At 47.8% G+C, this 16529-nt stretch overlaps 1 protein-coding gene across 2 annotated transcripts in view; it reads right to left on the reverse strand.

Moving 5' to 3' along the window:
- EML6 (EMAP like 6) overlaps positions 1–16529 on the reverse strand; it is a 287760-nt gene that overhangs the window by 14013 nt on the left and 257218 nt on the right. For both annotated transcript variants that reach the window (XM_088841461.1, XM_088841460.1), the window contains 4 exons: positions 6186–6264; positions 3168–3297; positions 1251–1349; positions 73–246 (listed from right to left, as the gene is read on the reverse strand). In XM_088841461.1, the coding sequence (XP_088697587.1) occupies positions 73–246; positions 1251–1349; positions 3168–3297; positions 6186–6264 (482 nt within the window). The remainder of the gene's footprint in view (positions 1–72; positions 247–1250; positions 1350–3167; positions 3298–6185; positions 6265–16529) is intronic.

Consider the following 16529-nt stretch of genomic DNA (forward strand, 5'->3'; position numbering starts at 1 on the left):
CAGATCTAGGCTGGAGCCCAGCCCACACCCCGAGCAAGCCCCACAGAGGGACAGAAAGCCCGCTTCCCTTACCCTCCTGCCAGCGCCAGACGGTGATGGTGTGCTCGGGGTCCACACCCACGGACACCAGCAGCTTCCCGGTGGCGCTGAAGTTGATGTAGTTCACGCCCTTCGAGTGGAAGCACCGCAGCATGGACACGGTGTGCTTGGTCATGGCGTCCCACACGTGGATGGAAGGGGTCGTTCCTGAGTGCGGGAGGCGGGACGAAGAGCTGAGGCCGGAGATCGGCAGAGCGTGGGCAGCACCAACGCCCACCTAAACGCTTCTATGACAAGTGCTCAGGGGCGTCACAGAGACGGGGCTAAGAGACCCACGGCCTGGCCTGGTCGGAGGTGAGCGATAAGGGGAAACATTTGCCTGCTGTGCTCTCAGAGGCAGAGACCTAAGGGCGTTTACGTCCAACACACACACTCGAGGTGGAGTTGATACAAACGAAATCGATGAGGTCAATGATTTGTATCTGCAACTCAGCCAGATACAATCAGCAAACATGGTAGATCGACATGATTTTGCTGTGCAGATTCAAACTACTCACGGATGGAACAGCCTTACCTGAGGTCTCCGCAATATCACCTGCATTGGGTGAGCAATGGCAATGAGGAAGCGTCAAGGGAAAACAATAGCTGAAATAAGTCATGTTTCTAAGAGTGAAGCACTTAACACCAGCATCAAAGTTCCAAATTAAATTTAAAAAATGGGCATGGGTTCAATGAAAACAAGCAGCACGATATGGTTGTAAAAACTTCCTTTGAAATGACAAAGTTAAAAAAAAACAACACAACAACCACTCGTCACAAATGTGAATCAGTTCACATTTGTCACTGGCAGTTTCCTAGGGTAAGGAGAGTCAGGCACACATATCGGAATCCACCCTCACCAAGCACAACCTCCAGGGCCCTTCATTTGAATCTGGGCTCTGAAAAACTATTCTCACAGGCCCCAGGGCTGGGGGTCGTTTATTTGGATATTGAGTCTCTGGTCTGACTTAATGGTCCCTTGGAGTCAGCATCACTGGATGTGTCAACTCAGACAACACAGATTCAATCAAGGCTCAAAAACTCAACATTGACATCAAGAAAGGGTGGATATCAGCGACCCCTCCCCGCCCCCCACTGCCGCCCCAGTAGCTGCCAATAAATCAATGTCTCTGCTCAGAGGAGAGCGACTCGGCGTCAGCAAGCCCTCCTACCTATCTGGCTGGTGGCCACCACGTTCCTGTACTTGGGGTGCTGGTTGACTGTCAGGCAGAGGATGTCATCCGTGTGCTCCAGGTAGAAGCTCTGGCTCCCTAGGAGAGACAGGGCAGGGTGGGCAGGGGCACAGATAAGCTCTGAGGGTAGACCTAAAGCTCTGTGAGGAGTCTTGGCAAATGCCCTGTAGAAGTGAGAGCTGCTGCTGCTAAGTCACTTCAGTCGTGTCCGACTCTGTGTGACCCCATAGACGGAAGCCCACCAGGCTCCCCCCTCCCTGGGATTCTCCAGGCAAGAACACTGGAGTGGGTTGCCATTTCCTTCTCCAATGTGTGAAAGTGAAAAGTGAAAGTGAAGTCGCTCAGTCGTGTCCGACCCATAGCGACCCCACGGATTGCAGCCTACCAGGCTTCTCCATCCATGGGATTTTCTAAGCAAGAGTACTGGAGTCGCTTGCCATTGCCTTCTCCGGAAGTGAGAGCTAACAGCGCCCAATTCTCACTTACAGAATTGTCCTTGGGGAGTGGGAGATGCTTTGTCACCTGGACACATTCTGTCCCAATAGTAGGAGGAGAGCTAGTGCCTGTTACCTAATCCGGATCTAACACACAAGCGCCCTTCAATCCTCTGGCATCCTGGGTGCATACAGAGTGCAGTCCAAGTGCAGAGGTTTCCAGGGTCCAGAAAGTTTCCTCTTCCCATGGCCCAGGACCCACGGCTTCTCACTGTCTTCCTCTGAGCGGGGTGGTTGGGGATGTGGAGGGGGGTGCTGGAGACAATGCTTTACTGACCAAAATGGCACCACTTACTCATCAGAAAGGGAAGACTACACTAGGAAGATGCTTGGGAAATCCCTTTTAATTATCTTTATCTATCAAAGTGCCAATCTACTGGGTATTTGGATGGCAAGGGTGATGGTTTTATCCCTTGAAACCCTAAGTCTTCATATGTCGCAAGTGGAAGAAAGGACAAGAGAAGCTTTATCATCTATGGCAGCAAACGGTTTGCTGACTTGACTGCCCAAGTGGCCACTGTAAACACATAGGAACTGAGAGGTGAGAGATGGCATCGAATACAAGAAACAGCACTTTGCTACTAACCTGATAGCATGTGGCTAGAGACCGAGAAAAACACAGAAGAGAAACACAGACTGAGAAAAACACAGAAGAAATTCCAAGGTCCTCCCCTCAAGAGACAAATCTGTGTGCCCAGTGATTTTACTATCTCAAAAAAAAAAATCTATGCATAAACTACACAGAATTATGAAGGAGCATAAAAATTTGAGAGGGAAAAAAGTTTAAGACATAAGGTGAATAAACGCAACATACTACCATATTTAAATCTTGTGGTAAAGATAAGGATGTCTCTTAATTTCTGAGTGATTCTTTTTGCTTGAGTTGTTTCTTTTAAAAATGAGTTTTAAATTTATAGTTAAATTCTATAGTTAAGGGAAATTTAAGGAGTTTTTATTAATTATTTCACAGTTCTCATTCTCCTTGTGAATCTGGTTAAAAATTTGAAACAGGCAAAACTTGAAAATCTGAGCTGCTAAAAAATGTGGTGACTTGGAAATCAATGAGAAAACCACCCCTCTCCCCCTTGCTTGGTTGTTGGTCACTGTCTATAAAGCTTTCTCTGCTCTCCACACCCTCTTTCTGGCTTCCCTCCATCCCTCTCAGCCTCCCTGCCAGGGGCTGAGATGAGACGCGGCTGGGGAGAGGCAGGGGGCAAGCGGGTCTGACTGTGAGCACGCGCCTGAGTGTCCTCCAGGACCGAGCGGCACGTCTGGAATGGAGTGGAATGGCTCTGAAGGGTAGAGAAAGTTTAAGCTATGGGGCATATAACCAGCGGGAAAGTGCACAAAGGGCTAAAACAAACATCTGTGTTCAGACAGCAGTTTCTCCCGATCCATTTACCTGTGGAGAGGTTCTGAACGATGCCGGCCGCGGCCGTGTGGAAGATGATGTCGGCACCGTCATTCAGGTAATGCAGGTTATTGCGACAGTCGAAGCCTCTGTAGCCAAACACGTGGTCGAGAGCCAGCTCCTACACTCCCACACAAGATGAAAGGGCCCTTAGGGGAAGTACGAGCAGAGGAACAAACCCGCACCGTGGGGACAGCCACTCATAGCACAGGAGCCACTCACTCCTCGGCCAGCTGGGGATACAGGGCAGCCCTTTCTTTAGCTCCCCAAGATGCTGGGGGGCAGCCTCACACGTAGAATTACAATGAGTTTTTCAAATAAGGCTTCCCTAATGGCCCAGATAGAAAACAATCTGCTTGCAATGCAGGAGGCCCGGGTTTGATCCGTGGGTCAGGAAGATCTCCTGGAGAAGGGAATGGCTAACCACTCCAGTATTCTTGCCTGGAGACTCCCATGGACAGAGGAGCCTGGTGGGCTACAGTCCATCGGGTTGCAAAGAGTTAGACACGACTGAACAACTAACTTTCTAAATAAACTGGATTTGCTTCCCTGCTTCTCAGGTGAGGCAAAGCCTATCGAAGTGATGCCCAGTAAAGGTTGCCCCGAAGTTGAACACTGCAACTTGGTGGGCACTCTCGGAGGTGAGCTGAGGGGTGGCTCAGGGCTCTTTGCTCTGATCCCCCAGATGCAGCGGGGACTGCAAAGCAGAACACTGAGGTGAACGCCATGCTCATTCTGTTGCTGGGTGCTTGCCCTACAAAGTTTCTATACCATTTGCATTCTTTTTTCCCCTACAGTCTTTCTCTTCTTCCTGTCTCATCTTCTAGGACAAAGAGCAGTGACTGGTTCAGATCAGACCTGTTCTTAATTCAGCTTGACGGCTTGGCTGTCATTGCTGGCTACTCTCCTGTCCTGGGCACCGTGCTGGTTGGGGTGGGATGTGGGTCCAAGATTAAGAAGATTCTAAGAAGATGTGGGTCCCTTTCCTTCAGGTTCCCTGATTCTAGCCTTTTCTCTCTCCAAAGCTTGCCAGTTACAAATATCAGATTAATTTTAAAATACCATGACACGTCCCTACTCAAAAACATGCGCTGACTTTCACTACCTATGGGATAAAGTCCAAACTCCTTAAGTTGGCACAATGAGGCCCTGCTCTCACAATCTCCCATGACCTTTTGTCAAGCTGATACATCCATTTAACTCATATATCAGGAGCTTTCCTATTTATATGACTCTTTTTTTTTTTTTTTTTAATCTCTCACCCAGGAAGTTCTTCTCCTCAGCAGCTCCCCACCCCGAGTTTCTCCCCTCACACCATGTGCTTCCCAGAAACTATGCGTGTAATACGTGATCCCCAGTCCCGTGGACAACTGTCTCAAGCTGGGCCAATCAAAGAGTTTTCCCCAGGAATTTAGAGATGGGGATGCTGGTAGGCTCGGCTGCCTAATTAACTGAGGAGATGTAAATGCCCGCATCGGACAGCACCACAGTCTACTAAAGTAGCTCAAGAAGTCTGCAGGAAAAGAGAAGGATGCATCAGGCACACGTGAGGCCCTGCTGGGCAGGAGGAGGCACTGTTTTGGTCGATAATAGCCTTTCAGTTTCCGAACCCCATCTTTCCTGAAGTTCAGCTACACTTCCTGACCTGTGCTGCTTCCATGATAATCACCCTACCACCCCCCCCACCAATATATTTTCCTCTTCTAATAAAAAAATTTGACTTAGATTTTTCTGGCCTCGAGGAGTTCAGAGTGTAGCAGGGGGCAGATGAGTGTGAAGGAACGGCTGTAGAGTGTGGGACAGGGTGCGGAGGAGGCGGTGTGGGGCGGGTAGAGGGCAGGAGGGCTTAGGGTGGGGAGTGCCAGAGAAGGAAGGGCGGGAAGGACGGGTGTGGGGGGGGCAGAGGAGGAGGCTTCTGAGCACAGGGACCTAAAAGTCCCAGGCAGCTTCAGAGAACACCGATGGCTTCGGGGTTAGAGACATGAGTTGCTGTGGAGGATCTCAGGTGACGAGCTAGGACGGGGGCTCCTGGGTAGGTTCTGAAACCATGATCGTGGATCCCATGGGGACAGTGGGGCCCTCCTGGGTCTCAAAGCCGGGGTGGAGAGAGAAGAGTTATATTTTCAAGAGCTGACTCTGCGGGCAGCAGGGCATGTCTCAGAGAGGAAAAGGAAGGGTCTGGAGGCAGAGAGAACAGTTAGGAGGGCTCTCTCAGAAATCAGCAGGTACCCCGGAGCTGTCATCTCAAGTCCTGACAGCAGAGTTCAAACCCCTCTCCCCTTACTGGCTTAGTGATCCGGGACTGGGACCTAACATGTCACTAGACTTCTCTGAGCTACAGCACCCTCATCTGTCAGATGGCACAATACTGGTACCTACCCTGTAGACTCGAGGAATGTGTGAAATACTTGGTGGGAAGTATCAATATATAGCAAAGTAGCCAGCATCTGACAAGAGCTCAAATGACATTCCGTTCCGTTCAGTCACTCAGTCGCGTCCAACTCTTTGCGACCCCATGGACTGTAGCCTACCAGGCTTCTCTGTCCATGGGATTCTCCAGGCAAGAATACTGGAGTGGGTTACCATTTCCTTCTCCAGGGTATCTTCCCGACCCAGGGATCGAACCCGGGTCTCCCGCATTGGAGGCAGACGCTTTAACCTCTGAGCCACCAGGGAAGCCCCAAATGACATTAGAGATGGTGAATAAGCTCCCCTGGGTGGCACTAGGTACAGGGAAAAGGGACCAGGTCTGAAGGACACAGGGTATTTTAGGGTTAGCAACCCAAGGGCCTGGTGGTGGGGCCGAAGGAACATGACCCAGGGGATGTGACTCTGGTTGTTGCTGGGGAACACAGTGCTGTCTGGAAGGGACAGGGGAGAAGTGAGAACCAGCTGGTCCAGTTGGGGTAAACTGAAGGCGTCTGTGGGACTTGCAGATGGTGATCTCCACTGGGCAGATCTTAGAACATCGAAGACAGATAGAAGAACAAAATAGTGTAACCTCCTCACCTCAACCAGTTTCTTTTTTTTGGTGATGTTGTTCTTCTGGAGCTTCTCGGGCTGGGGAGCCGCTCTGCTGACGGGTGGTCTGGAACAGAGAGTGTCCAAAAGAAGCAAAGTGTTGAATAAAAGGCAGCAAGGTTGCCTGTCCAGTGTGGTCAGCTAAGACCAGGGCCAGGCTCTCTCTGTCCTCCCCTACTCGAAGGACCCCACACCACTGGGTTTGTCCTGTCCAGACCCCTTCCTAGCCCCCCTTCCGCCCCCAGGAAAAGTAGCTTCTGATACTTTGGGCCCTGGATTCACAGGCAGAGTTGGGCTTCCCTCACGTAAGGCATAGTAGTCAGAGTCAGCCCCTCTCTCCTGGAAGCCACAAAGAATGCACGAGCCAGAGGGGTTGGTTTTAAAACTAAAGAGGTATCTAAGCCTGAGAAGGAAGGGGCTGCATTTCCTGAATCCACTGGGCATTTTCAGATGGGGATGCACTGTTCAGAATTAGGTGCTCAGAGATCCTGGCGTGGTGTGAAGTAGGACTTACAAGCCAGGCTGGGGAACCGGCTCTGAAGGTCAAGTGCCCAGGTCATTCTTGCCACACAAAGAGCAGATAGGAAGCAAAGGGATGAAGGCCTCGGCCCTACCCCTCAGGGCAAGCTCATGGTCTGCACTCAACTGCTACCACCACACAGAAGCTTGCTTTTCCCTGCTCAGCTCTGCAGATTTGGGCCTCCAATTTTAATTAAGAAATTTCTCTAATGGGGAAGCCCTCAAGGACTCCTATAAAAGGAGGGCAATTTTTGGGCACACGAGCTTCCCTCAGATGGGACTTCTCCACATTTAGAGACCCTGGGAAGGGCAGGGGAGGGGCCCAGCTCCTGCCACGTGTTCCAATCTATTAGCTCTGGCTTTGGGGGCTACATAAAGAGAAAGGATTACCTGGATCCCCTTGTAAGCAGCAAACAAAGCCAAGTGAGAAACTTAGTACAGTTTAGGGCTGCACTAGCAACCACCTCATTCATGCACAAGCATCGTCCAAGTGAACAGACATTCCTGTGTGGCACACACCATGCTTCCCGAACATGCCAGCAAAGAACTAAAACAGAAATGAAAGAGTGCACCGCTCTACCAAATTCAGAAAGCTCATACCCTGGCGTCTCTGGGCAAACTCTGCACTAAAGCGCCTACAGGATAGGGGAAAAAAAAGGAGGCCTTGTCACTGCTTCCGCGCACTCTCTGGGCTGTGCCAATGCGCCAGGGGGCCTCTGCTTAGTTTAGAGTGCGCTGGAGAGGGACTTGTGGTCAGAAAAACAATTACATCCTGCTGGATGTCGGTGGGAGTCAGGCACAATGGCCACTTTGTTTCCGAATCAAGTTCAACTCATAATTTAGCCTAATAGTTCACAACGTTTCTCGGGAGGGCAGCGTGCCTGCTGGAACGGCTTGCATTTTTGTGTTCGGGAGAAACAAGGTAGCTTTATTTTCTCAGAAGCTCTTCAATCAAAACATGTTATGTAATCATAAGTGATAATTGGACCAAATGGCATCACCGTGGATTGGACCACAGAATAGGAGAGAGCACATGTCTGCCAACGACACCCCGGCTGACATCACCGCCGCCAAACTGGGCGAGAGCGGGCGGCTGGGGCAGGCAGTTCTCACAGTTAGACTGCATGCGTGGTAATTATCGCTTCCCGGGACATCTGCTCTTTCTTCTGTTTTAGTGGAACTTTTAAATGAAATCCGTGGGCTTCTTCTTCCACCTAAGAGTGTCTGCGTGTACGCTAAAAGCAAGCCAAGGTCTGAGATGGGAGCAAGGGGCCACGGGAACTAGAGCACGGTTCATACGGCAGAATCTGAGATTACACGGCAGGGCTCGTTTTCAGGGCATACACAGGCTGTATAATATGTCGCATATTATACAGAGTATACAGAGTATGCATACAAGCACAAACACTGTGTACTTATATATACAGCGGATTGTATATATATACACGTGGAGGCAATCTGATGCTTTTTTCACCTTGGTTTTCAGTAAAAAACTGAAAAGTAAAGCAATCTCAGAATGTTTTCTTTCTTATTTCACAAGCATGTTTACAGCTGTATTGCTTCAAAACTGAAGATGAGGGGGCAAAAGGCAGAAACCTGCATTGTGGCAAATTCAGCAGAGTGTTAAGTATAGACCCTCCACGGCTGTGAATTCTGCATGAACGCTTAGTTCTAGATGCTCATCCAACACCTGGGCTTTTGCAGAGTGCTGCACATACTTACTTGACAATTCCCTGCCTCCAAAGGAAAGCAAGTTAAAACACAATACAAGCATTAAAGGCTTCTTTCCAGGCATCTATAAACAGGGTTCGTAACATCAGACGTGGGAGGGACTGCCAACAATTTCAACCACAGCCAAACCCTGGAGGTTTAGTATTTTTCGGTGGATCTAAATCCTTCCAGATTCAGATTCCTTTGGAAATGTGACTCTGAAAAGCTTTGCTGAGGTGGGAAAGAGCAGAGCGTGTGAGAACATTCACTCACTTTTCAGTCCAATAAACTCTTTATAGTTGGTTGTTCGCAGCTGGCACACAGGATGGAGCGCGAGGAAGGCCTTGTGCATGACTGGGAATCTGCAGGGAGGTTTAGGGCTGGGAAGGCGATGGGGTGGGGTCGAAGGTGGGAAGAGCAGCGACCAGAAGGGGTCTCACAGGGCAAGTGGGGCTGTAAAGAGACTCTGGGAAACAAAGGAGAAAGTTTCCATTGGGATAAAATTTAAGGAGGGAACCTGGCCAAGAGAGCAAGTGAATTGGATAATCAGGGGAGGGGAGGAAGATCAGGCCTGCGCTTGGAGAGGGTTGACTTGGGAACCTCAATGAGGAGCCTGCGAGCTCAAGTTTATGACTCAGTGTTAAGTAATGAGGCAGCCCCCTTCCTGCCCAGTGCTAGGGGTACGGCTGCTGGAGACCCACCCCACACCCATGAGTTGTCACTCCAGGCCCTGTGTTCCCTGTAGGCACAGAAGACCCATGACAGGTCATTCCTACCTGTAATCCCATAGCCCAGCAGCTCGGCTGTGGGAGAGAAAGCTTGGACTCACTTGAAGGTGTGGAGTGTCACCATGACACAGGCTGTCACCCTACGACAGGCCCCAAGGGTGGCCTGTGCTCAGGCATCCACCTCCCTGCCCACTGCCCCGCACTGGGGTGCTGGGCTGGCAGAGCGAGGGGTGGAACAGAGCACACGATGACCTGAGATGTACGGGTGAGGATTCAATGCCAAGGCTCATAGGGCAGCTTCTGAAATGACTGAGGAGGTTATGGAAGTCAGTCACAACCCGGAGTGCAATGTGAGAGCCGACTGCGGGGAGGGCTCAGAAACCCGGTGAGAAACAGTCATTCCAAGCAGCTTCTATAAAGAGGTGTGGGTGTGCAGAAACTCAGCTACATTTAGCCAAGAAATGCACATTTGGAATTGTTTTTAGCGCTGTTAGTCCGACGATGTTCAAAGTGTCCTTGGAGGAAGCGCGGCTTTCTTCAGATTCCAAGATGTGTTATTAAAATGCTCTAAGAGTTTTCAAAACATCTTGGGAAACCCAGTGACCCTGGATCCTGGTTTCAGGTGGAATCAGAGGGTGATGTGAGCACTGGGTTAGGACTGTCCTCTAGCAAGATCTGTCTCCTCTATGAGTGGGCTTCAGGGATTCAGTGACACCCCCGGCTTTCATGTCAAACTGTGTGTGCATGTGTACGTTTTTCTAGGGAAAAGAGGTATGCTTTAATCATATCATACTTTCAAAGATGTCTGTAGTATGAGAGAGACAGGTTGAGACTGAGAGAGGGATTAATTAAGAACCACTGCTCTAGGATAAGTCCAGGTTTAGGAAAAGTCTCCAAAGCCATGAGAACTATTTTCAAAACAAAAGGAACTGGATTCTGTCAAATGCGGATCTTTCCATAAGATCACAAGGAAAAAACTCAGATGACCTTTTTGGCCAATCCAATATTTATTTGTCTTCCAGAACAGTCTGTACAGCTTCTCAGTGGAGAAGTGGAGTTGAAAGAAGGGGGTCAGGCAGAACTATGGGCAACCCTGAGAGGAGCCTTCCATCTTGACAATGCTCTTGACTGAGGCCTACAACACAGTCCCTTTTAGAGGTGCAGTTCCAGACTCAGCCGTTTTAGGTGAGCAGTCAACTATATGGGTGACAAATTGAGGGCATAAGGAAATGGAGCAGAGGGAAGCACAAGTAAAAGTGAGCAGACTCTCACAGAGGCCAGAGCAACAACTCAAGAGACGGATGGTGAAGGCGCACACTAAAGCGGTGGCTGCAGAGAAGGAGACAAATGAGCAGTTAAAGAAACAAAGACGATGTAGACGTCAAGGACGCTGTAGCTGATGAGCTCAAGGGGATGAAGGAGGAAGAGCAATTCAGGTGGAGCAACAGTTTTCTGCTTTGGCGTGGATGGTGGCACCACAGCCTGAGACAGGAGATCTTTGAGGGAAGATGGGGAGTTCAGTTTTGGCAATGTCACACTCCGGACGTCTGTGGGTTGACTATTCGAGCTGGAGGTTCAACTGAGAGGTGGGACTCAGACACACAACACTGGGAATCGCAGTGGGATACATGAATCAGGGAGAGGGTGTAAGGTGAAAAATGAGGATGGCCAAAGGTGAAATCCTAAGGACCAACAGCATATGAGGGGCTGGAAGAGGAAGCAGACGTGGGGCCCTGAGAAGGAATGGTTGGAGTGGTAGGAGGAGGGCCAGAAGAGATTGTTTCCAAAGGGTAAGTGGTAGAAGAATATGTGAAACTGCACTGTCCAGCATGGTCACCACTGGTCACGTGCGGCTGCTGAGTACTTGAACTGTGCCTTGTCCACATTGCAATGTATTGTAACTGCAAAATACAGACCAGGTTTTGAAGACCTAGTAAAAATAATATTTAAAATATATATAATGAATTATTTTTACATTGATTACCTGTTAAAATGGTTACTTTTTGTCTTGGGTTAAAAATACGTTATTAAAATTAAATTTCACCATTTCTTTTACTTTTTGTAACATGGCTGCTAGAAAAATCACCTCTGTAGCTTACACTGTATTTCTGTTGAACAATGCTGCTACAGAAGAAACAAGTTTGTCCTTTAAACAAGACGAAGAGAGTAGACTGGAATTGGGAACTAGAGTGACCATGTCGGCAGGGACAGAAGACAGATGGATGGCCAAATGAGGCATGGATGGGAAGGGGGAGAGGGAGGGAAGGTGAGGGGGTGGGACAGGTGTGTAAACTCAGTCAAAGGACTGTTTTTCTCATGAGCAGAGTTGAGTGGAATGGGAAAGACTGGAATGTGTTTCTTGGCTAAGGACGTGGATCCAGTTTTGGGCAGGTGGCATAGGAGACACTGGGAAGACGAGAAATGATGAGGGAGCTTAGATAGTGGGAAGGGCAGGGCCCAAGCACCACCATGAACAGGAGGGACTCACTTCCTCTGAGAGGAAGGAAGGAGTGAAGGGTTTTGTGGGGTGCAGCAGGGGAAGGACTCTGGTGAGGGCAAGCAGCCCCAGTGTGATCCTCCAGTCAGAGGAGTGGAGGGGTAGGAGAAATACAGGGATGAAGGGCCTAGAGGACGGAGGAGTGGCACTTAAGCAGGCAAGAAATGAGGCTAGGAGGGAGCTGAGAGAAAACTGGAGGTGTCTAGGCGTTGGGTATCTTGATGAGGATGAAGAGCAGGTGTTCTGGGAATGAGCAATCTAGAGGAGAGAAGGTTAAGTCAGGGAGAGGAGCTATGCGTGATGACATAAGCTGCAGTACGGCAGGAGCTGGGGTCAGCCAGCTGACCATCAGCCGAACAGAGACAGGAAACTGATAAATGACAGGAACTGGGAGGGGGAGAAGATGGCCGGGCATGATGTGAACTTCAAAGGAGTGGATGGGGCTGTTTAGGGCACAACAGTGGCACACCAGCACACCAATATGCTTTCCACACACCCACAAGAAGCCCAATCCTCCACGTCATACACCCATGGACATCAGGTCAAGGGGCACAGATTGTGCATCCTAACAACCGCTTCTGCAAAGACCTCAGTTATCACATCTTGACCACACAATGGTAAAAAGTGGGAGGGTAAACGACCCTAGTAGCATGCATTCCCTCTAAACAGAGATCGGAGAGATGTTTAAACACTTGACTAAAATAGTAAGACCCAACTTTGCCACTGTCTTCTGAAAGAGACTCCCTCTGGGTAGAAAAGTGCTTACCCATTTGCGATGTGTTCTTTAGCTCCATGTCTGAGTGGGTTTGAGTCAACTGATCCCACTGTAGGAGTATGATTTCCTAGGTGTGTTAATCTATTAAAAAATCATTTTACAGCACTTCATAGCATTCTATAATACCTCTGTATTTTTACACCTTGGCCCATTCTTTGTGATAAAAAGTGAGCAAGCTATTTTCTAATGAATGGGAGGCTCAATTCCTAAAATTATCCATTACATAGCCATTGCTGCTGCTACTAAGTCACTTCAGTTGTGTCCGACTCTGTGTGACCCCATAGACAGAAGCCCATCAGGCTCCCCCGTCCCTGGGATTCTCCAGGCAAGAACACTGGAGTGGGTTGCCATTTCCTTCTCCAATGTGTGAAAGTGAAAAGTGAAAGTGAAGTAGCTCAGTCGTGTCCGACCCCTAGCGACCCCATGGACTGCACCCCACCAGGCTCCTCCATCCATGGGATTTTCCAGGCAAGAGTACTGGAGTGGCTTGCCATTGCCTTCTCCGACATTACTTTGCTTCAAACAACACAGAAAGTCAAGAGATCTGAAAAGGGAAAATCATTTATGAAGGTAGCATTATATTACTTTAAGAATCACTAACAAACTTTCAGAAGAGTTACATGACTGAAAAACAGGCCTTTGAAATGATTAATAGATTTTGTTATCTTCAATTCTTTCCACCTTTTTAGAGAATAGGAAACTTGCCACCTTCTACCTACTCAGGGAAGCTCTGAGTGTAGAACTCTCACAGGATTAAGGGGTGCAGTGAAGAAGAACTTAGCTTGGAGAGAAATGCTCTGGAGCAGCAGGGACTCTCCTCCCTCTGACCGCCCTACACATACGCAAACACCCTCCCAGGGTGAGGTCTGAGCTTAGCTCACAGGCAACCTGTTAGCAACTGCAGGGCTCTGTACCAAAGCTGATGCTCTTCATGATCCCTTCACCATGGGATCAAGTGCTTTTGACAGATCTCAGTTATGTTAAGTTCAGCAGCACCTGCCAGCACAATTGTCAGTTCTTAGCAACTCTTCGATACAAGCTCACAAAGCAGCTATTGATCAACGATGACAAAGGGCTTCTGTCAGGCCAGTGGAGCTGCGGAAAGCTGCAGGAGAGCTGGGCTGTTTACTCGTTGACATCACCATGGATGGGAGCACTGTCTCGCTTCATCACGTTCATCAAACCTCAAGCAAACTTGAAATGTGGATTAACTGATTCAATAAAGCATTTTAAAAAAACTGTGGGGCAGTTTCTCCCAGTGGACTTCTGTCCCCAAACATAGCACAAAAGGTAAGAGGAAAAACTGGGATTACCTATAGATGGGGATTTGCTTCAACTCAGGGAAATCTAAACCTCTCCATATTTTTAGACTTTGCTATTTGTGAGCATATTCTTTATTTCACTATAAATCTGCTAAGAAGCTTTATAAGATAGGTGTGGTGGCTATAATAATATAGACTTTTCTTTCAGTTCTTTTTGCCTCGGGTTATTTAAATAGATTTAAACCAAATAAAATTTAATCCCTAATGAACGAGGGGTATAAAGATAGGAAATCATTTAACCAAGAGCAGTTCCATGGCCAGATGGGGCATCATTCAGTTCTACATGGGTCACACCTTCCGCACAATAGTAAGACCACCCATCAGTGCTAACAAAATGAAGGTAAAAGTGGTTTGCTGATGAAGAACAGATTTGTAGGCCATTTTGAGAACAGATTAATTTACTTAAATAAGCAGAGAAGCAAGTTAAATAAATGTGCCCATTTGTCTACTCACTGAGGAAATATTTGTTCACTATGTACTATGTGCAAGGCACTGTGTAAGGCACACGGTGGTCACTGTGACAGACACGGGGCTTGAGAAACAGAGTCAAACAGACAACATTTATAAGTTAGTGGAACTTTTAACAGTCTTGACACCATGGACTCATGTATTAAGGAACTATGCATCAAAGGCAGCTATTAATTTGGGAAACAAAAAACACAAAAACAAAACAAACCAACCCCCCTTAACATTTCTTTACATAGCCATGATATACAGTTCTCTTCATAGGATTTTCTTTTTCCGTTCATAAATCTGTTCAAATTGATTCAGAAATGATGTGAGACAGTAGAAGTAGATAAGCTTTAGGGCCTTTCTCATTCAGCCATAAGCACAGTTTAAGAAAAAGTTTGGAAAACGCTAGTGCCAGAGTGCAATTTTGAGGTTATTTGGTGCTAGCACTTGTCAGTTCCGAGATGAGGGGGCCACCATTCAGAGAAGGGTCAGAATCTGCTGCTAATCTTGGTTTATAAAAGCTTCTCGGTTTCCTAAGGAACATATGGCCTAGATTGAGAGCGAATGTGCACCAGAGGGACTAAAAGATTAATGTAAGAGTATTCGCAGATTCCTTCTTTATAATCCCCTGCTAAGAATAGTTCTGGCACTGCCACCTCAGTGTTTCCTCATGCTGAGTAGCTGAGATGGATGGGCAGCGAGGTTGCCTTGTGGGGGAAGGCAGTCTGTGGAGTGGAAAATACTCTTTTCCCTGCCCTTCACTCTGGATGACTGGGAGAAGGAGGCCACTCAGCAGACAATGCCCTTCCCCTGACCCAGTGCTGTCCAGGGGGTGCTCACAGCATCTTCTCCAGAGTGAGGGTCCAGAGGGAGCGGGGGGACAAGGACCACCCTTCAGGATCCTGATCTGTCTGTAGATCCACAAGTGGGGGCCACTGAAAGCTGATGAGAGCTGGCAGCCAAATGTGGGTGAATATTGCAACGGGCCGGTGGTGCCCAGGGATGAGTCCCTCCCTGTCCATGGGAACGGTCGGAGGCACTTCTCATTCAACCACACGAAGGGAAGCTTGTAGCATATGTGCCTGAGCATGGAAATTGCCTGACCCTCTAGATCCCTCCTAAACACTTACTGTCACACTCTCCCTGCCAAAGGGGACAATGACCCTCAATGCCACAGAGATGGAGCTTAGGAGTAAGGGTCTCTCCACTTAATGCTGGTGTTCCCAATTGCCTAAAGGCAGAATCCTTTAACCTGAGGGCTGGAGGGGACCAGGGGTACCAACTGCTTAGAGGCAGATTATGGATATAAAGAAAAGATGTTGACAAAATCATAGAATGATATTTAATCCATGGGCGTCAGTGACTGGAAATCAACCTAAATCTTGTTTAGAAGTTTATCCGTTCATTCAACAAATATTTATGGAGTGCTGGTACTGTTATCAATTTGGAGATAGAGCAGTATATCAGAAATTTGACTTTCACAGAGTTGACATCCTAGTTGGATGAGGGGATTTAGGAGAATCTAATTTGGCAAACAACAAAGGCCTGTGATTGTTCAACTCTTAGGGCAATCCTCAGACCTCCAACAAACATGAGTAGGATGAAAAAGCAGCGGCATTAATCCCACTTCTGACACCAATCCCAGTTCTGATTGTCTGAAGCCCTTGCCAGAATACAGTCAGCCACTTTCCTGGATTATTTACTGTGGTTTTAGATGTAAGAGAAAAATCCAAGGGCAGCTAAATTTTGCATTGACTCTTACCAAGCCAACTCTTTTTGTAAAAGTTAGAGAGATTCCAGAACCAAAAAACAAGGAAAACTGAAACATGTGAAAGGTTTCAAATGTTGGAGAGGTAATGGTAGTGATAATAAAGTTGATATAAAACTCTGCCATCAACTAACTTTTGCTTTAAAAAATAGCCAAGATAGAGACTGATTTCAAAGTAAAAAATTTTAACTGTGAGGATTTCTACTTTAAAATATAGTTACCATCCCACTGAAGAAAAAGTCCAGAATTAGATGCCATCACTGGGTGAATTCTACCAAACACTTAAAGAAGAATTAACACCAATCCTTCTCAGACTCCTCCAAAAAACTGAAGAGGAGAGAACACTCCCAAACTCATTTTATGAGACCAGAATTAACCTGATACCAAAAACAGGAAAGGACATTACCAGAAAAGTAGAGGCCAAAATCTCTGATGAACACAGATGTAAACATTCTCAAAAAATACTAGCAAACTGAATTCAACAGCACATTACTAGAATCATTCACCATGAATAATGGGATTTATCCTGGGGATGCAAGGATGGTTCAACATATGCAAGT

Source organism: Moschus berezovskii, chromosome 11 (assembly GCF_049115385.1).
Source record: "Moschus berezovskii isolate FMDL1 chromosome 11, NW_MosBer_1.0, whole genome shotgun sequence".
Classification (NCBI taxonomy): domain Eukaryota; kingdom Metazoa; phylum Chordata; class Mammalia; order Artiodactyla; family Moschidae; genus Moschus; species Moschus berezovskii.